General features: G+C 49.1%; 1 protein-coding gene across 2 annotated transcripts in view; it reads right to left on the minus strand.

The window, feature by feature from the left end:
- Positions 1 to 21,613, minus strand: part of Rims4 (regulating synaptic membrane exocytosis 4) — a 61,179-nt gene that overhangs the window by 6,807 nt on the left and 32,759 nt on the right. The window contains exon 2 of one of the 2 annotated variants that reach the window (XM_040732772.1): positions 13,986 to 14,121. In XM_040732772.1, coding sequence (XP_040588706.1) covers positions 13,986 to 14,121 — 136 coding nt within the window. Of the gene's footprint in view, positions 1 to 13,985; positions 14,125 to 21,613 lie in introns of both variants that reach the window. The other variant, XM_040732771.1, reaches the window with a different exon arrangement.

Consider the following 21,613-nt stretch of genomic DNA (forward strand, 5'->3'; position numbering starts at 1 on the left):
CTGCCTCTGTCTGCCTCCTGAGTACTGGGATTAATGATATGCATCACCACCACCCAGCTCCATGGTGATCTTCTTCACACCCACCAAGGATGCTGATTTAACTCGTCAGGGTGGCTGTAGGGATCATGGGAGGCTTAATGCCTTGATATTCCAAGTGTGGTCCAGAGATCAGCAGCATCAGCTACATCTGGAGCTGGGTAGAATCACATCACACATGATGCCTCTGCCCAGCTGCTGGACCAGAACCAGCAGATGAATGTGAGGCTCACTCAAGGGAGGCCAGATGACCAACACCCTGCACATAAGCCTTGGGCCCTGACAGATGCTACTGACAGATGTTCAGCTTCCTGATGCCCACTTTCCCTTTTGTGGTAATAGAACCTCCAGTTTCCTCCAGGAGCCCCACATCCCCAAGGCATGTGATTGTAGCAGGGAGGACGGCTCTTGAGGCACCCCTTTTTTTTTCCTTGGCCAGGGCCTGGCTCCAGGACAGACATAGCTCAGTTCAGTCAATGAAAATCTGATACAGAAGCTTTTGTGAACTGTGGGGAGGGTGAAGCTCCCTTTCCCATCAGACTTGGGCCGGGGACGTGGAACCGGAGTGCCTGGTATAGAGAGCCCAGGAACGAAGGCATTGCCCTCTTTTGAATAGTAAGTCAGAAACAGTTACTATTATTCCTTTGGTTAAACCAGTTTTAGCTAGTTTCCCTTCCTGCTTTACCTCTAACCTTCCCCTTTCTCCCCTCCAACCTCAGGATGGCGACACTCCCCTCTCCAGGGTCTCTTGTACTGAGATGAAGTGAGGGACTGTCTGACAGATCTCTATCTATAGGAACAGATCTCTATCTATAGGAACAAGGTATCTGCCGCCCATTGTCACCTCATCCTCACCATGACCCCAGGAAGTTGACTGTTTCTTAAGCAAACAAACAAAAACCTGCAAATGAATCTTTTCCACTATTAATCAAATGAGAAAAACATTTGCCCGGCAAAAGGTTGACGTCAGTTCTTGGGCAGAGCTGAAGGATTCTGGGTCAGATGCCTGAGCTGAGCCAGGTCACTCAATAACTCTGGTAGTTAAAAGGAGTGCCCCAGAGGACTAGACGGGTGACAGAGGCCCTCACAGAACATGTGGACTTCGCTTGCGCCCAGCTCAGGGCTGCTCAGGTCTACCTTCCACTATGTCAGGCAAGCTGCTCAGCTAACCCATTCCCTTCCTGCGTACTGGGCAGAGCCACAGCACGCACAGAACCCCACATCCATTAGCATGATTTCCCACTGCCCCTTGTGTCCCCCACCCACCAGTGGCAGGGTGTCAGAAGGTCGCGTTAGAAGAGGGGTGGCCCAGGAGGATACACAGACTGAGAAAGACAGGAACAAAAATGGGATAGTCTTCCCCAGAAAAGAAACAAACAAACAAAAAACATACAAAGTCCCCAGCCTGGAGAGCAGAGGGAGTCTGGTAAGGATGGAGTGAGCTGACACCCATGGTCCCCAGGTTAGCTGGTGATGCTGGAGGATCACAGAAAGCCCCAGACAGCCTGCGGGGATCTGAAAGCAGTGGGGCTCACACCACTGTTCTTAGAAGGTGGAGACGAGGAATGGGTATAAAGCCCTGTAGAAATGGTGGCCAGGGTGTCTTCTCAAGAGGCCCCAGGACAGTCTCTGAAGTTCCAATGTCTCTCCACATCTCAGATACGAAAGTTGCATGTGCACTTGAGAAAAAGATCCATGGAGGCTGATGGTCTGGTAAAGGAATGTGGCTGAGACAACAGAAATGGTGACCAAGGAGCAGACAACAATGGTCACAGGCCAGAAGACACTGGAGTGATGGGTGACACCTAGGCCACACATCCTTCCTCCGTGGTCCCTGCAGCACAGTGGACTCTACTAATACTACCCAGCACTGATAACTCTGCAAGGATACAGGCATTCCAGCCAGCATCGACATGATACATTCATTCACTGTATGTTTTTTGTTGTTGTTGTTTTTACACATTCCTGGCTCTGTTCTGAACATAGACCACATCAAGGAACAAGGCAGACAGTGATTTTTGTTCTCACAGGCACATAACAAGAAATACTCTCAGTGGGTAGAGAGATGGCTCAGTGGCTGAGGGCACTGGTAACTCTTGCAAGGACTCAGGCTCCATTTCCAGCACCACACTGGCTCACGACTGTCTGTAATTCTAGTTCCTGGGAGCCTGATGCCCTCTTCTGACCTCCGTGGGCACCAGACACATACACAGTACACATACACTTGTCCCTACGAAACATGAATACACACAAGTAAATGAACACATCCAAAAATAACATCAATCATATACCATGAAAGAAGGTAACAAATGCTATGGAAAGAAGGAGAACAATGGGGTATGTGGGATGCTTGCCTCAAAGTAAACAGTGTGTTCAGTGTTCTCCATCTTATTAAGCCAGCTGTCCCTTGGTACCCACGATGGATTGATTCCAGTTCCAGAAACCCCAGAGACACCCAAATCCACAGATGCCAAGTCCTTCTTAAAAGATGGATGTACTGACCGTGTCTGCATAGATCCTTGCATGTCCCTCATGCACTTCATTTCTTAAGATCTTTAACATTTTCATTTTTATTTTATGTGCACTGGTGTTTTTGCCTGCCCATGAATCTGTGTGAAGGTGTTGGAATCCTGGAGTTCTAATTAAGGACAGTGGTGAGCTGCCATGTGGGTCAGCTGGGAATGGAACCCAGGTCCTCTGAAAGAGCAGTCAGTGCTCTTAACTTCTGAGCCGCCTCTCCAGCCCCCAGCCCTCCCCCATGAACTTTAAATCATTGGCAGATTACGTAAGATGCTTCCCACAATGCCACTGCACACGATAATGTCAATGGTTGTTATGCTGTGTTGTTTAGGAAAAATGACAAGGTAGCTCCATACATGTGCAGTATGGATATTACCACCGCAGATCTACCTAACAGGTAACACGAACAGGGCAAAAGGTGCTCACTTCGTGGGACCACAGGCGTGGAGGACATGGGAAACGGCAGGTGCTGCCCCAGTGTGCGTTTGTGCGCCGGGCCCTCAGTGGGCCTCACTACAGCGATGGGCGTGAGGCAAGTCCAAAGTTTGCTTTTGAAACTTTCTGGAATGTTTTTCTCGAATATCTTTGAGTTAAAGATGATTCAGTCCACAGAAGCAACTCACGGATACCAAGGGCAGACATGCTTTGGCTGTCACCCCTGGACCTGTTTTGGAGTTGACATGGATTCTCTCTACATGTACTCTCTCTATGTCTAGGATATAGATATAACCTTCTGGACAACCCTGAACCACCTGAGATTAAGCTTCAACAAACCAGAAAAATGGAGCCTTGACTCAGAGATCTGTAACAGCCAATAAGCAATCCTTACTGTGGGCCACCAGAGGTCTAAGGATATTGGTGGCACGTATTAATTTGTTTGGGCCTTAAAGTCCCTTGGTCCATACTATTTGTGGACCCATCTTCTCGATCAGCGGGAAAGAGTAGTAACCACTCAAGTCAGGCAAGTAGAGACTGACCTACCCTGTCCTCCCAGCATGCACCCCTGCCCTCTCAGCTGCCCTTTCTCACCTGGGGCACACAGTCTGAGGGCCTCTCTTCTGGCTGCGACAATGCTTGCTTCTGCTTATAGGCAGGGCAGAGAAGTCCCTAAGGGTTAACCCAGTTCCCACTGATGGCAATTGGGAGTGGCCTGCAGCTGGGATAAAGGGTACCCCACCACACATCTTCCACAGCCTCCTCAAACCTTGGCTGCCTGCTGGGGGAGGGGGTCATAGCATGACCTCTGCCCTGTATGAGCCCCTCCCTTCCCGTCAGGTTTCTTCTTGCTCCCCGGTGTTGGTTTCTGGGGTGGCCTCCTAGTCTACCAGAGTCTTTGGGTCAGCTTCAGAAAGAGAGGCTGCCTGGCACAGGGGCCACGCAGTTAAACCCCCATGGGTATTACTATCTTCACTCACCAGCAGTATATTTTTATAGAGAAAGTACAAAATAAACACTTAAATGTTTGGAGATTAAAGTGTGTACTCACCGCTCTTATAAAACTAAAGACCCTTAGTTACTTACACTGAGGCCAACACTAGACTCACAGCCAAGATGTGGGCTTTGCTCTATGGCCCTGGGTTCCTCTCCCCTACCTCCCCAGCACTCTGGAGGATCCAAGATCTATTCTGTAAGGAGCATGTGGTCTCTAAAACAGAGAGAGATGGAAAGGTAGCGGGGCCTTGTGGGTTCAAGGCAGGAAGGAGCCCAGCCCCCAAGCGGCACCAGGCACTCTGCAAGCCAAAATTGAAAGTTTCCTCCAACATCCCCATCGCCTGCTCCTTGATTCCTGGTGGAGTGCAAGCAGACAATGGGGAATTGGCAGGCCTGGTAATTAGCAGTAATTGTTTCTAATATCTGGGCGGCTGCCTGATTTCCCATCCCAGGGTGCCTCACTGGCTGCCAAGGCACCAAGCTGCCACCCTGAGCTAGCAAACACAACATCCATAGAGCAAGAGGCACAGCGTGCCTTGCCCCTGCTGGCCAAAGGACCAATTCCAGCAAGAGGTCATGCTCCACCGTGGGATTTTCCCCTGGCGGTGTGGAAAGAAGCAGTCTAACAAATCAAACATGTTTCTATGTGTGCCTCACTGGCCACCTGCTTGCCGAGTGACTTCCAGCAAGTCGTCACTGTCACTGTGCTTCAGTTGGTGATCCTAATCTGTTAACAAGATCACTCTCCTTGTGTGCAGTATGCCTGTGCCGTGTCAGCTGTAAATGTTTCCAGGCTCCATGCAGACCTGTTAGCAAAGGGACACGAGAGAGCTTCTGACTGTAACATGCTCCACACACAATATTGCATAGAATAGTCCTTGTATGCAACAGGAGATCAGTAAATGTTCCCTGCCAAACTCCCAAGCTAGTGGAATAAAGAGAAACAATTAAGATTTATGGTGTGATATACACCTTATATTCCATTGCTGGGCAACATGGGTAAAATTTATAAAAAATTAATTGTATTTATTTGTGTGCATGTGTGCACACGCGTGTGCATGTGTATATGTGCACACTCAAGTGTGCATCACACATAGCACCACAGTGTGTCTAAATCAGAGGACAATTAGCAGGAATAGGCCCTTTTCATGTGAGCCTTGGAACTGAACTCACTCAGGTTGTCAGGTTTGGCAACACGTGACTTTAACCATTGAGCTGTCTTTCCAGCCGTTGGAGTTGTTCACCTCTCTGTGCTACAGTTTTGTCACATATCAAGTGAGAATGAGGAGTTCTTGTCTAGCTGAATCGCTGGGGAGCTCGGGTGGGAAAACACAGGTGCACACAGAGCCGCTCCCAAACCAGCCCTAGTAAGACATCATGGCTGCCAGTTCCCACCGCCCCGCCTGGCACAGTCTCCTCCCCTCTCCTTGGCATTTTCTTGGTCCTTCCCAGGCATCTGGATGCCTGGGACCAAGCACAGGCCATAGGATTGGCGGAAGGCCTGAGGAGCCAGCTCCTCCCAGGGCCAGCGCCACACAGCCAGAGGCAGAGCCTTGAAGCAGGGCTCATTCCCATTGTTCCACTGGGCTTTTGTTTTGTTCTGATGGTGAAATGAGATTTCCTGCAACTCAAATCCTATTAGTTTTGTTTGTGGAGCGCAGTCCATTTGTCTTTTATTATTAACCTTTGAGCTTAGCTTGGACCCTGTGTTCTTGGTGGTTAAAGAAGTAATTGGGTAATTTACAGGTTTGACGCTATTCTCTTTTCCAGTTGGATCACCCGACTTAATGGCATCAGAAATTAAAAGGCTGTACAACCCTCTTGGTGATTACAGACTGCGGTTCTAAGAGGTTCTGGAAGTCCATTCTTTTGCCCATTTATTCACTGCCTACTCCATGCAATGTCCATCCATCCAGTCACCTCCCCACAGATTCACCTCACTTACAACAATTCTGCTACAAGGCAAAATGTGCAGTCCTATAAATGACTGGGGAGCGAAAAATAAATCCTGCAGTGAAGATCACAGGTTATGAAGAAAATGGGTCAGTGTCACATAAAAAGGCTTGTGGGGGGGCAGGAACCTGGTAAATACGGTATAGAGTTTAATACACATTAAATGGTTGAGAAGTGCTTAAGTATTACAATAAATATGGTGCTTTACCCTCAGGAGCCTAAGATGGCTGGCAGCATGGAAAGGGTTGCTCTCTGTGATTTGTTGTGAAGCAGCAGAGAGGGCTGGCTGAGGCCGGGTGGGGGTAATGTACCACCACAGATCCTAACACCTGGTAAACTGGGTGCCTCAGTTTTGGGGAATGTGTGAATTCCTGGGTGAAAGCAGCTTTCTGTATCCTTCTCCCGTTGCTGACAGACGAAACCCCGCCTGACTGAGCAAGTGTGGAATCTGTGTGAAGCTCAAATTGTTCCTCAGTACTTCAATCGTGCTGTAACAAATTCCAGTTTTCAAAACAAGCACGTTCACAGAATTGACCGTGGGCTAAGAGACCCTGCATCACATGATCTAGACTGTAATTCTTAAGTAGTCTTTTCCAAGCCTGCCCCTCCCTGAGAGTGTGCTCCTGCATGGAGCCAAATATGTGCTTTTCATTTATCAACAACTTATGATCCAAGCCTAGTACTATTAATGCATTAATGTTAACTCATTTATTCCAAAATCTTTGTAAAACTTATCATCAATGTCTATTTTAGAGAAGGCTAAAGCAAGACTAACAGTAATCCAACTAAGACTACTTGGCTAAAAAGTGACTGATCTGAGACTTGAACCCCAGTCATCTGGCCCGTGTTCAACTTCTTAATCCTTAGAAGACACAGTTGACCCCTATCATGCCTAGGGTATTGATTCCCAGATTTCTCCTGGATATCAAACCTCATGAATGCTCAACTCCCTTAAAGTATATGGTGTGTTTTCATGTTAGCTATGAGCATTCTACCGTAGACGTTAAGTCATGTCTAGATTACTAATGTCTAATGCTACATAAATTCTATGTAACTATCCGGTCTTATCATCTGGTTTAGGAGGAAATGACAAGAAGAAATGTGTGCATGCTGTTCATGGCCAGCACAGATAATATTCCACCCAAATATTTTCCCTAGGATTGTTGGAATCCATGGCCATGGAGGCTCCAGATAGGTAAAGTCAAGGTACTGTCCCCATGTCTCCAGAGCAGAGGCTGAAGATTGCAGTTCAAGCTCCGGAATCAGGCAGGCCTGGGGTCACATCCTCCCTCCACCACTCATTAGCCAGGGAGATTCATGGTTCACCTCTCCTGGCCTTGACTTTCTTTCTAGTAAACAAGAAGTAACTTTGAGTTACTTTGCTCAGCAAAGCCTAGTGCTTATAAAAACAAGAAGAAAAGCATCCCTTTCTCCTGGCCCAGGGTCACACCCTCCACTCGACTCTGGTAAACAGCACAGGTGGGAGGGTAGGAGGCAGGGTTCTTGCTGTCTGCTGATCTCCTGGGATGTCTGTGATCATGCAACCCCAAGTCTGGGTTGTGATGACCCTGTCATGAGCTCACATGCTACTTTCCTAGACCGTGGGCAGAGTGACCCAGACACCTCAGGATAACAACAGACAGAAGGAAGTGGCAGCTGGGTGCTGGAAGCCAGCTCTGGGAGCTGACGGGGAGGATGCTAAGTCCCTGGCTTTTATGGGATGAAGGGGACAGAAAGGAATGGTATGTGTATTTGCTCTGTTATACATATCTTGTCATCAAACTTTGAGAACACCAACTGTAGGTCAGCTAGACAGGCACTGAACTCAGTGTCTAGTGGGTCAGTCAGCAGAGGATGCTGTGGTGGGAGAGGCCAGGCGTGTGCAAGCTGCTGATCCAGCCAGAAAAATGGTAGACTTGTGAGCCATTCCATTCTCCCGCCTGTGCCCAGAGAAGACATTGTTGATCAACTTCAGCACCCTGACCAGGCCTGTCCTCAACACAGCACTCCAGGAGTCACCACATTTAACTGGCATTGGTACATGGGCTGAAGCAATGTGCCAGTCCTTCACTGAGATCTGGAGGAGTGAGTCAGAGGGTAAGGGGGTAGGGACTGGAGAGCAGGCAGAGGAGCCGTGGATGCTGAGACATGAGGCAGGACACCGGTGAGCAGAGGGCTCAGGGAGGTGGCCTGAGAGAGCCTGGGAGATGTCAGCAGCAGTAAGAGCAGGATGACAGACTATGGACCAAAAACGAGACTTGCAGCTGTCTGCGCAAGAGCAACGGGCACTCAGCTAGGGACCTCGGTGATGGGAGAAATGGATGACTCAAGAGACAGTTACGTGGGCACATCACTGCAGGTTAGGTGAGCAACACGAGAGAGGGAGTAGTCTACAGGGTTCTGGTTTGGTGGCTGGGAGGCCGGGTCCTGTACACTCACTGTGATAGGCTCTACTGATCTGTGAGCCACTTCTAAGGCCACCCCCTGTGTGTCTTGCCCGTGTTTCTCTGGACCCGGAAGCAGTTCTCTTGGCCCTTGACCATGGTACTCCAGAAAGGGCACGAGACTGAAGGAGAGGAGTCAGCGAGTAGCAGTTTCCTGCTGAGAGTTTGCATGCTCCTTTCTGGCTGCCAGGCTCCTCCTCAGGACTGAGATGCCCATGGAGGAAGCTGGCACCATACAGCACACCAATTAAATGTCCTCCCTGCCCAGTCTATCACAATAGTTTTCAGAATCTCCTCCCAAGTTGAATTCCAAGTTGAATTCTCCTTCCAGTTGAATTCACATGTGAGGTCTGGTTGGAAGCATCTCAGGCCTGGGGCAGGGGTGAGGGATGTATGTGCTTGTGCTTGTGTGTGTGTGTGTGTGTGTGTGTGTGTGTGTGTGTGTGTGTGTGTGTAAGTGTGGTATGTTTGTGGGGATGTGTGTGTTTAGGTAGGTGTGTATGTCTGGGGTGTGGTATGTGTATGTAGGATGTATGCATGGTGTGTGGCATATATGTGTGATATGTGTAAAGTTGAATGTCTGGTGTGTGATATGTAGACTATGTATATGTGGTGTATGGTGCATGTATGCATGTATATATATGCATAGGTATGTGTATAGATATATATATGTAGGCTATATGTATATGTATAGGTATGTGTTTGTGTGATATAGGTATATACTTCTAGATACATGTGTGTGTCTATGTATGTTCAGGTGTGTAGGTGTGTGTGGGGTGTGTGTATACATGTATGTGTGTGTGATATAGATATATTCATCTGGGTGTGTGTATAGGGGCAGATATGTGTGTATGTGTGTGTGTATGTGGTATAGGTATGAATATAGATATGTGTGCATGTGATATAGGTATGTGTGTCTAGGGATGAGTGTGTGGGGGTTGGTATGTGTGTAGTTAGTGTGTGTTAGTATCCTCGGGGCTCTTTCTCAGGCTTGAACTCTAGCCTGTACCCTTTGTCTGAGTGAGATGGCCCTGCTCTGGCTCTAACCCCCCATCCTTAACAAACAAAACTCCAATCTGGGTCGAGGCAGAAAGAGGCTCCGGAAAAAGAACTTCTTTCCAAGTTCCAAAAGATAATACACAACTTGTATAACATGCCACATGCGGAGTCCTGTAGACAAGGAAGAGGGAGGGACTTTGTGTCCTCTGCCTCCAGAAACGTTCGTGGATGTGACAATGAAATGAGGGGAGGGGCCGAGTGTAATTGGGCAGATGCCTGGATATGAATCCCAGCTCAGTGTTTCTTTGCCCTGCGACCTTGGGCCAGTTACCCCCTAGCATCTCCTCATCTGTAAGTGGGGCCATTAACATTCACGCCACCACCTAGCTGTTGTGGGGATTAAATGAGTCAACACAGGTCAAAGCCCTTGGCACAGTGTCTGCCCAATCCTCTCCACAGCACTCACATGGCCGATATGGCCATTAAGCCAGGCTGTCTTGACACGGTGTCTTGACACACCAGCTGGGGATCTGACCCAGCAGTGTGGATAGGGCTGAGGCGCCCGGGGGTGGAGGTGCTGTTGTTGCTGGACTACAGTCCACACTTTGAACAGCAAGGGATGAAGTCACTACCCACTGCATTTTGTCGCCTAGAGCCTACAGCACATTCACAGACAGATGTATCTCTCTACCTGGAGACCCGGCTGGGATCAAAACGGCCACCATCTTCACACCTGCCTTTCTGTATCGGTTTCTGGATAACTGGCCAGTGCCTTACACTAGAAGTTCCCCCAGGACATAGTTTCCATGATGGCCAACACAGCTGCCCAGCATTCTACAGGTGCCCAATCACATGTGTTGACATGGAAACTTGTGTGGGAAAGCCCTGTCTTTACATGCTTGGTAGCTGGGTGCTCAGTGGCCCAATACAGGAGTGCTGGGGACAGCGGCTTTATGGGGCTCCTGGAGTGAGGTTGGCTCCCTGTGAGCATCTGCTGGGCTGGCAAGAGTCCCAGAGGTGGGGAGAGGGGAGGACACTCACATCCCTTCCTGTTTCAGCGCCTGGCAACTGACCAGCTCTTCAAACATCCAAGGGACAGAAGGGGATGGCCACAGATGAATACTCCCTGTCCCCTTTTCACCCAGGGGTGGGTGAAGTGGCAGCACATGGCTGGCCTCCAACAAGAGTCAACCCCGTCTAGATTTCTACAGGTTGATAATTCTGGGGTGGCTCCATAGGCTGGTAATGCCACCAGGGACGCAAAGTTCCTCTACCTTTCTCCTTTCAGACTTGCAATATGGCATATGAAGTTGTCGTGTATTTATTATCCTCTGCCCCCACTGCTGGAACTAGTACCTTCCAGGCCTTTGATCCTTCCTCAGTTTGGTCCAATCTCCCCAAACTTTTTTTTTTTAAACTACAGTTAAAATTCTCGGCGCTCATCCGCTCTCTGTAGATTCATACATATCTGGATGGCTCATCTATCTGCTAGGAGGCAATTGACCCAAAACAGGAAAACACACAGCTCACAGTGGCTGAATTAACAATAAACAACACTGATGGTGACCGCTGTCACTGTCAGCCGTGTGCGGGTCACTCTTGTAGGTGCGCCACCACCACCACCAGGCATACTGCCTGTTCTGTGCCCGACATACTGCTCCCTTTCTACATTGGGCAAATGGCTCAGAGAAGAGGTAACTTTCCCAAAGCGTCACGGCTACTAAGACACATGAGCCACAGGCCAAGGCTGCCCGACTGCTGAGCCTACTTTGACCCTGTCTATAGTGCAGTTGGACACTCTGTCCCTATAAGCATAGTTCAGCAAATGACATGCAGAGCCCTTCCTACCCACAGGCAGACAACGCCCCTTTTCTTCCGCATGATACCCTCCTGCTATGCTTCCTCCGCTCGAGTCCTGTGATGGACTGTTTTTCTTTTCTTTTCCATGATGTAGGACTGCAGCTTCAATATGTCAGCTGCCACCTAGGGCGCCACGCTGCTTCCCCAAGACCTGGTTCTTTTAATCTCCCGAGGTCAACATAATGTCTTGTGGCCTTGAGATCACAGATGTACCCAAGGACAGACATCCAACGTACCAGTAGCAGGGACAAGACTAGACCTCAGACCTCCTGAATCAGACTGGCACCTGTCAGTGGGAAGGCACCATTCCCTGGGTGCCTAGATAACTTCCTCCAAGCTTGGCTGCCCTGCCAAGTGTCTTAGGTTACTCAATGCAGGTTGTTGCCCTCCTCTCCCCTCCTCCTTCTCTCCCTCCTATTTCTCCTCCTCTCCCTTCCGCCGTCCACCCGTCTTCCCTCCCACAGGAAAGGCTCCCTTGAGATGGGTGGAACAGCAGCGCTGCCAAGACCAGGCCATTCATAAGGCCAGAGATGGCCAGTATGGGGGTGGTGGACAAGGCTTTTAGCCAGCAGGAGTCCTAGCTGAGGCAGACCAGAGATGAAGGGCAGAGGCTGGGCCCTTCCCACCCCAAACTGGCTGGAGTCTGAACCTAGTCCCCAGCCGTGAGGGGCAAGCCACTCAGTCAGTGCACCAGCAAAACCCCCAGGAAGACAAAGTGTTCTGTTTCTTGCCCCAGCCAATACAGCTGCCATGAACCACGTGCCGCCAGGAGGACTTGCATACAGTTAGCATGACAGAGGAGCATGATGGTTTAGTTAATTTCAGTTCATTTACATTTCCATAGCCACATCAGCAGACACCTGTGCAGATAGATAATACAGACCTCAACTTGCCCAAGCCTCAATTTCCTCGGAATGTGACAGACACCCCAGGTCCCTTCCTTGTCTCAAAGGACAACTGGAAAAAAGAAGCAATGTGGTGGTGTGGAGTGAGCTCCAGCTGGCATGAGGACTCTTGCCTTCCACAGATTAGTGGCTGTGTGGCCCTGGGCAAGGTTCCAAACCCCTCTGAGTCCTGGGCCATCTGTACAGTATGGAGTTATTTTGAATCTAAGATTCTTAGTTCAAGAATGGGCATAAGGGGAATCTAAGAAGAGTAGGTTTGTGGGACTCTGTGGGAGTGCATGCAGGTGCACACCCGTGTGTGTGTGTGTGTGTGTGTGTGTGTGTGTGTGTGTGTGTTTGCAGGTGTGTTCATGGGGAAGGCAAACCCCAAACTTCCCCTAGTTTTCTGAGGACTCCATAAAGGTGAAGCCCCTAGCCTAGATGGGTTCCTCCAGAAGATTGAAAGCTGACTTCTGAGCTCCCTCCCAGCCACACTGATCTGGTGGCTGGGATGCAGAGGCCTGTCATCTGCATTTGTAACACGTATGCATATCCTGGTGAGCAGTCTCAGAGGAAACTCTGGCGAGAAGCCAGGCAGCACAGACTTCTCAAGGCTTGACATACATGAGTCTTATCAAGCCCTAGTTTGTATTTTTAAAACCCAGCTGGGGTTTTAAAAACTAAAGAAAAAGGAAACAATAATGAGGTATTATTGAACCCCGGCGACTCCTTTCTGGTATACAGTAGGTATGCAGCAAGTGCCAAGCACTGTCCTGTGCTCTCTATACATATTAACTCAGGACCACAAAGATTGTAAACACTTAATCCTCACAACATCCATGTCTTTTTTTTCCCTCCTGCTGCTTTGATAAAACACTGTGACACAAGCAGCTTACCGGAGAAAGGATTGATTTCAGCTCAAGGCTCAAGGGTACAGACCACCACCGCAGGACGTTCAGGCAGCAGTACTTGAATCAGCTAGTCAGATGGTGCCCACAGTCGGGAAACACAGGACCACAGCTGCTTCCTCACAGTGCTCAGTTAGCATCCTCTCTCTCTCTCTCCCTCTCTCTCTCTCTATCTCTCTCTTTCTCTCCCTCTCTCTCTATCTCTCTCTGTGTCTCTCTGTCTCTCCCTGTCTCTCTGTCTCTGTCTGTCTCTGTCTCTCTGTCTCTCTGTCTCTCTCTGTCTCTCTCTCTCTCTCTCTCTGTCTCTCTCTCTGTCTCTCTCTCTCTCTCTCTCTCTCTCTCTCTCTCTCTCTCTCTCTCTCTCTCTCTCTCTCTGTCTCACTACATAGCCCTGGCTGTCCTGGAACTCAAACTCATCACAATCTTCCTGCCTCTGCCTCCCCAGTGCTGCAATTAATGACAGGTGCCACCATGCCCAGTCTTAGCTGTCTCCTTTTTTACACAGTCCAGGACCCATACCCAGGGAATTGCTCTGCCCACTTTGTGTGTGGGTCTTCCCAATCCCATTAAACCACAGGCGTGGCCAGAGACTAAATAATTCCTTATAGATGTGCCTGGAGGCCTAGGTGATTCCATAGCCTGCAAAATTGACAGCTAACATTAGCCGCCACAATCCCAAGGTGGTTGATGCTATTGCCTCATTTTACAGATAAGGAAACTGAGGTTCAAGTATGTGCCCTGTTCAAGGTCACACAGATTCAAAGTGGTAGAGCTGGGATCAAGCGCAAAGCTTAGGCTCTTACCCATGTCATCTGAAGGCCCTAGAGGCTTAGTCAACATCCCACTGGCCAAGGCCTAAGGGTTCTTGGGAGTCAGGCTTGCTTAATCCCTCCCCCAGGGAGAAGATAGGGAGCAGGAAGGCTGCAGGGAGGTGGAGACCCGACACTCACTTGCCCTCTGAGCCATAGCTATTCATGCTGTCCTCGATGGACTCGTGGCTGGCTTGGCGCAGGGTCCGGCTGGGCATCTCCACGGCCAGTCCTGTCTCTGTGCTCCTCTGAATGGCACCCTTCAGCCTCCGGCTGTCTGCTGTTGAGCACAGGGCCAAGAGAGACGGGGAGAGACACGGGGAGGAGGAGGAACAGAGAACGAAGTTGTCTGGTTAGCATTTCAGAGGCTGAGGGCAGCCAGGCTTTAGCCCTAACCCAGCCCACCAATGTCCTCAAACCCACTGGCTCACCTGTACCCAGTCTCCCTGGGGCACAGGATGCTCTTCATAGCTACCCAGCATGCAACACCCTCTCAAGCTCGGTTAACAGATAGGCTTATTTGCACACTGTCTCCCCCTGCGGTCTTCTCCATTGATCCCCTTGTCCTCTACGGATATCATTAAGCACCTACCATGATTCATGCTCTTTCAAGGGCTCTGCAAGGTCAGGCCAGGGCCTCTCAATGCCAGAGAACTGGCTCTGTAGGTAGCATCCTGCCATGCTGTTGGTGTTGTCTTGCTCACTATGGAATCCCTAGCAGTATCTTTAGCCATCGTCACTAGATGCTAGTGGCATCCCAGTCCAGGTGTGCCAACCAAAATGTATCCAGGCATTGCTAACTATTCTCCAGAGAACAAATTCACCCACCCAGAGGATCACCAAGATCACTGGCTTTGAAGCCACATGGCAGGACTCCAATCCTGAATGCCTTTCTCTTTGGCTCAGCCTCCCTGGGTCTCCATTTGTTTATCTGTAAAATGGGAGAGCTGCAGGGTTTGATGAAACAAAATGGCCTTTGTGCTTGCAATTCCTTCCCATCATGCCTTTCTTTGCCTCCGTCTTGAGACACAGTGATCTCTCTCCTCTCCCTCTCTCTCTCTCTCTCTCTCTCTCTCTCTCTCTCTCTCTCTCTCTCTCTCTCTCTCTCTCTCTCTCTCTGAAGGCCTCCAACCAGCTCCTGTCAACCCAGCCCCTCCACAGTCAGCCCCTCTGCCTAAGAGCCTGTTTAGGTTTCTTCCTGGTGCTGACCACCCGATGTGGTCACGTGATAGCTTTTTATTGGCCAGCCTCCACAGAGGTGTGTTCACCAATGGAAGCCTCCGAGCCAAGAACAGTGTTCACTGTGGGTGTCCAACTGGTGACTGCTGGGTAGACCATGGTGCCCCCAGGAGTCCATAAACCTGAGGTTCCTATTCACCCTCCTTCAGTCAGAGGACAATGGCACACCTCAGGGACTGGTTCACAGAGCCAGTAAGGAGGAGCAGGAATATGCTCCCAAAAGATCTCCCTCAGAGGCCTGTGGCCTGATAATTCGTGGTAAGACTTCCCGGTCCCACAGACACTATGGCTCACTATGGGTGGGGTGGATTCTTTATGAGACCTTTCCCACAGCACTCCAGAATCTGGAGGTGGCCTGGAGACCTCACAGACTTCATCAGTGAGAGCTCGCTGACTGACTCACTGGGGAATACAGCCATGTGATCCCTGTTGGCATGTTGTTGCCAGGTGGGCCAAGTCACCCCCAGCCTCATCTGCTGGCCTCTTCCCAGGACTGTAATGGTATCAGGGCTTCTCATCCGAGTCTCATATGTGCATGCACAGAGATATCAAAGCTACGTATGTTTGCCAAAGTGTGTGCTCACGTGTTCCTGTCTCCTACATGTGTCCTTGGTGTACGGATGCAGAAATGCCTGCATAGTCATGGAAACACATATAAATATGCTCCCAAAAATGCAAGGAATCTAAGTATCCATATGAGTGTGTGTTTCCACACTGCTGTCTGTGTCTGAGAGCAGCTACCTGGTGCGTACCTGTGTCATCTGAGTGCCTCGTGTGTCTCTATGGGTCTCTAGCCGCTGTCCAATGTGTCTGAGGGTAACTCAGCACACCAGACGTGCAGTCTTTTTTTTTTTTTTTTTTTTTTTTTTTTGGTTTTTCGAGACAGGGTTTCCCTGTGGCTTTGGAGGCTGTCCTGGAACTCGCTTGGTAGTCCAGGCTGGTCTCGAACTCACAGAGATCCACCTGCCTCTGCCTCCTGAGTGCTGGGATTAGAGGCGTGCGCCACCAACGCCCGGCTCAGACGTGCAGTCTTAAAAGGCCCACACCCACCCACTGGAGAAAGCTCACTGAAGAGGTAGCAATATGCATTTCTCTGTGTGTCACCAGTGTCTAGGAACATGTGTGTTCCTGTCTGCATTCATTTTCTCTAGCCTGCTTCTCTCTAACCAGTCATCTCCATTCCCGTTCCTGTGCAGAGCTGTGGACAGATCCAGAAACACCAGGTGAGAGAGGTGTCCCTCTACACACGAGCAGGTGCAGGCCAAGTGCAGTCATGCACAGGGGCAAACAATCCCTCCCTGAGGCTTCAGATCCATGACACCTACAGACACGCTTAAATCACCTTCCCGGGCATCTAATCCCCAGCCCTGAGCCCTGCCTCCATGTCACCCTCACAGGCTGATACAGAGTCATGCATGGCAAACAGTTCAGTCCCCAGAGCTGAGGAGGCCAGGATGTATTTCATGTCTGTGCCAGCCTGTAGTCCTCAAGGAGCCTCACAGGGAGGCTCCCGCGCCTCACGCCAGTGGGATTCAGGAAACAGGGAGTCTGGTTCTTTAGGAGGATGGAGCCTGTAAGGGGTTGATGACGGAATCTTTGCCACCATGCCTGGCATACAGGAGATGCTACTCAGAAGTGCCACAGTCATTACAGAGAGACGATGACCTCATGACATTCCCAGTTTACCCTGCTCAGCTGTCTTGCTGATGTTTGCACACACATGCTACACTCTTCTACCTGGAGACTCTCTGTACCCAAGCAATCCAGGAGTGTTCATCACCTAACCTCAGCTACTCAACTCCTCCATAAGTCATCTGTTGCTGATGCTGTCTCAGGCTCTTGTTCCCTAGGAAGACAATGTCCCTCCTCATAACCCCCCTCTGGGAGAAGAGACATCTTCCAGTCTAACCTTGAGAAAGATCACATCAGGATAGGTGGCTTTTAGTCAGGGAAGTTAGGAAAGCATGAACACAGTCACTGGAATCAGGGACAACCATCCCCTCCACAGATAACGGGGACAAAAGTGTCACTACCTGGTAGATTAAGCATGGAAGAGGCTTTCTAGAGGTAATGAACACGGGGCAAAGAACTCTTTCCATCTTACACAATTACCATTGTGGAGCTCAAAGTTTGTGTTCTGTAGACCCTGGACACCAAAAGTGCAACTGGCTACCCTCAGGGCTGGTCACCCTTTTGTTTGATAAACTGAGTATGGATGTCCTAGTTTTCACTAAGCACTCATCTTTGCTGTACCCCAAATTCAATTCAGACTGTATAGTCTGCATTTTCTCCCCCAGGATCCTAAGTCCCCCCTCCCAATTTATTAGAGGAAGGGGAGGAGACAAGGGGAAGGGACAGAAGGCAGCGATGACTGAGGACTAGAAGATGGAGCCAAAGTGGCCTGGTCCCTGGCTCTGTGACCTCACTGTTGAGAGCAGAAAGCAGAAAGCAGATTAATCACAGGTAAGCTAAGTCCTGGGAAGAGCCAGAACGTAATGGCACATCCGTGGTGGTCAGCAGAGACGGGGACTAACTTAGGACACTGACTGCTTTACTAGCTGAGCTGGAGTTATGGACTCTGTCTTTCTTTGACGTCTTTGATAGTGAATTTTACTGGGTTTTCACCTGCCATTGCCTCTGTTCACAGCCCTTCTGGCTTTGACATACATTAGGCCATTGCCAAAATCTATCTACTATCTATCTATCTATCTATCTATCTATCTATCTATCTATCTATCTAATCTTCCTCTCTCCTTGCCATCAATGGTTTATCACTCCCCCACAACCTCAGAGCCACCCTATGCAAATGAGTCCTACACTCTAGTCACAGTCCCTAAGCCTGTGTTTATTGAAACTGTATTTCATCACCATATGGAAGAGAACCAGGTCCCTGGGCTCAACCTAAAGAAAGTCCAGTCTTTTAAGGGCTTTCTTCTTCCAATAAGCCTCTACTCCATGTTCCCCCAACCCCCCCACCAAGCTTCAGAATTTCCTGGGATTACAGAGGCTTTTTCACTCATTCACTGTGTTCCAGGGCTTGCAAAGTCATTGTCCCTTATACTGTATATCCCCCTTCCTGTCCATCTTTACAGCCAAGCACCCCTGCTACCTCAAGCTTGAACTCTAAATGGCTTCTGAGTCGCTTCCAATCCACCACCCACAAGCCATTAACAGATTAAAACACCACTTCAGACCAAGGCATTCCTCTCTGACTAGTCCATTCTACACAGGCAATCACAGAAGAGCACAACACTATGCACCAAGGGGTTCTCCACTGTCCTGTTCACATCAATGAGATACCGGAGTTGACTGCCCACCGATGAAGGACCAGTTAACTAAATGACACATCACCACAATAAAAGACTTCATCCACATCCTCAGTGACACACAACGGCTCCCTCAGCAGACTGCTAAGTTAAAGAAGCAGGTTGCAGGCAGTATGTAAAATGTGGTGCCATTTCTGTAAAGCTATAGATAGCTGTGCATGTGTGCGCGTGTGAGTGTGTGTGTGTGTGGAGAGAGAGCGAGCGAGCAGTTGGTCTTTATATTTATTCATATGAACAGAAAAATCTAGGAAGACATGAACTAAAAAAGCCAATGGCGAGTAATTGCGGGGTGGAGATGTTAGCAGGAGTGTGTACAAGATCAGTTTTTATAACTTTTACACCTAAGCGTAAGTGAAACTGACCATAAGTGTAGCTTGGCGATTTTTACAAACTAAATAAGGTTGTATAATTAGCACAGATTTGAAAACAAACAACAACAAGCATTCCTAGGACCTCAAGGAGCCCAGCACCTTTCCCAGTAGTTTAAGGGGCAGCCGCCACTCGGGTCTCTACTGGCAGCCATTACTTTTGGGTGGCTTTCACGGTTATGTAAGGAGCCCTTCTTTTCTGGGGAGAAGCAGCTGCCTTCTTAAGCTGCTTCCACCTTTGAGGTCCGTGCACGTTGCTGTTTGTAGTCACTTGACACAACTTGTTTACGGGCTGTTTTGGGGAGGCGGGGCTTTTGCTGGCTTCTCATCAAGTTTGAAGCTATGGAGGAGTGATATTGCTGCGGCTATTTTAGCGGAAGGCTCTGGGGGGGGGATCTGCACCTGTGTCCTTTGGAAATGTAGCTGGGAGTGGAGCTGCTGGGTCACAAGGTAGATATTTGTTCCGCTTTAGCTGACTCTGCCAAATAGCTTCACCGATTTAGACTCCATCTAGTCCACTGGGGAGGAGAGTTTATTTCTCTTTTGTGTGCTTATTTGCCATTTGGATTTTTTATAGTTAAGTGTATTTAGTCCACAATATAAGTGAAAGTGGAATACAAACACATTCACAAATAGATCACAGCTCTAACCATGCCATGACCTTACTCCAAACCCCAGAATGGCTCTTCCTGTTCTGACGAATTAAATATAATCATTGCACCAGTTCGCTCACAGCTCCTGCTCTCCCTGTCTCCCTAGCCTGGCTGGGCTCCTCATGCTCCAAGTCCATTCCCACAACTTCCCCACCTTGGTTCCCTCTCTTCTCCTCTCCTTCCTCCCTCAACGTTACCACCAAGCTTCCAACCACCGCCCCCAGATCTATCCTTAAACAATGCCCATATCAGGCACTCTCAGCCCATTTTGTCACAGAATGGGAGTAACAGCACAACATTCTTAGATGTGTTGTGGGCGTTAAATGGAATAGGTTACAGTGTGGCACAGTCAGTGCAGTCACAACCCCACTCCAGCAGGAGCCACCTGCAATGGGTCTGCACAAGACTGGCATTGCCAACAGCCAATAGTAGACTGGAAGGAGACCAACAGTGCCCTGAGCCTTCCTGCAGAACTACTGAGTACTGATGGGTTCTGAGGGAGAAGCACATATTCCTTCGGCTGTATACCCAGGGATGAACCACCATGCTCCCACAGACAGCGCCACACTCATGCTCACACAGATTGCTCAGGTTAAACTCAGTCTGCCACACACACATACACACACACATATACACATACACGCATACACACATACACACGTACACACATACAAGACATGGGTGTAAGAAAGGGACAGTGGGAATACTAAACATGGGTGAGAGATGAGAGAAATGGAAGTAACAGCAATCAGAATGCACCGTGTGTGTATGAAGTTGTCAAAGAACAAAATTCAATAAAAGATAAATGCAATGGTTTCTGTGAAAATGTAATAGGATTTCACCCTCTGGAAATTCTAGTGACACAGGTCAGCGCTCAACCAGGGTGGCTGTCACCAGTGCGTTATTACCGCTATGTCAGTGCCATTGACCTGCTTATTTCCCAAATTCTCACACTAACCATGAGGTTGTTACTACTCCACTTTACACAGGAAGAAAGTGGGGACCAGAAAGTGACCTCACTGGGTGTGGTGGTACTCAGTGGTAACGCCAGGACTGGAGACATGCAGGCAGGAGAACTGCAAGTTTGGGGTTAGCTTAGTAACGCTAAGGATACACCCATAGCTGACGTCAAACCCAGGTCTTTCTGATTTCCACGCCAGGCGTCCTGTGTGTGTGTGTGTGTGTGTGTAAATCAGGAGTCAATTCTCTACTTCCACCATATGGGGCCTGGGTCTTGGCTGCAAGCACCTTTACATACTGAGCACATACCCTCATTCAGATTCCTTCTTTAGTTAAGATTTATTTTTATTTTTTAAAATATGTGTAGTTGTGTACATGTGTATGTGAGAATGTGGATCTGAGTGTAGGTGTCAGCAGAGGCCAGAGGCATCAGATTCCCCTGGAACTGGAGTTACAGATGGCAATAAGTCTCCATGCAGGTGCTAAAAACCAAACCCGGGTCTTCTAAAAGAGCAGCCAGTGCTCTTAACCATGGAGCCATCTCTCCAGCCCTCAATGAGCCACTGAGCTGAATTGACTGTCTCTACCACAGAGTTCAAGGGCATTTCTTCCAAGGAGACTTTTTTTTACCCAACTCCTAAATCTCCACCTCTACTGGAGCAGAGTCCTGAAGGCCTCATGGTGACAGTGTAAGCTTAGTCCTCATTTGCTTCCATTCAGCACTGAGGATACCAGTTGCTCACCCACTAAAGCTGTTTCACTGGCTTGGCATAAAGACAAGTCCCCAAGAAAACTACACATCTCCAGTAAGAGAATGCGACTCAGTTGCTCATACCTGAAGGGGAAATGGGCTTAACACATCTTCTTCTAAGAGCCTTTACAAAAGCAGGAAAATAATAATGACAAATTATGAGAGCAGACACAATTATTTTGGGCTGTTACCCTGTTCTGTGCATTATTAGACACATAACTCAATCTACAATACCTCTGAGAGGCAATCATTATAGCCTAATTTTACAACAAGGAAACAGGCTTGGAGTAGTAGTTCAGTAACACATCCAGGCATACATCAGACAAACCAGGACAAGTGGGAGGCCAGGACCACAGTGGGAACAACAGACCCTGTATCCCCAGCCACTGGAGGTCTCGGGTGGAGGGTGGAGGATGGAGGGTGGAGGATGGAGGGTGGAGGATGGAGGGTGCAGGATGGAGGGTGGAGGGTG

This window comes from Mesocricetus auratus, unplaced genomic scaffold (assembly GCF_017639785.1).
Source record: "Mesocricetus auratus isolate SY011 unplaced genomic scaffold, BCM_Maur_2.0 Super-Scaffold_100028, whole genome shotgun sequence".
Classification (NCBI taxonomy): domain Eukaryota; kingdom Metazoa; phylum Chordata; class Mammalia; order Rodentia; family Cricetidae; genus Mesocricetus; species Mesocricetus auratus.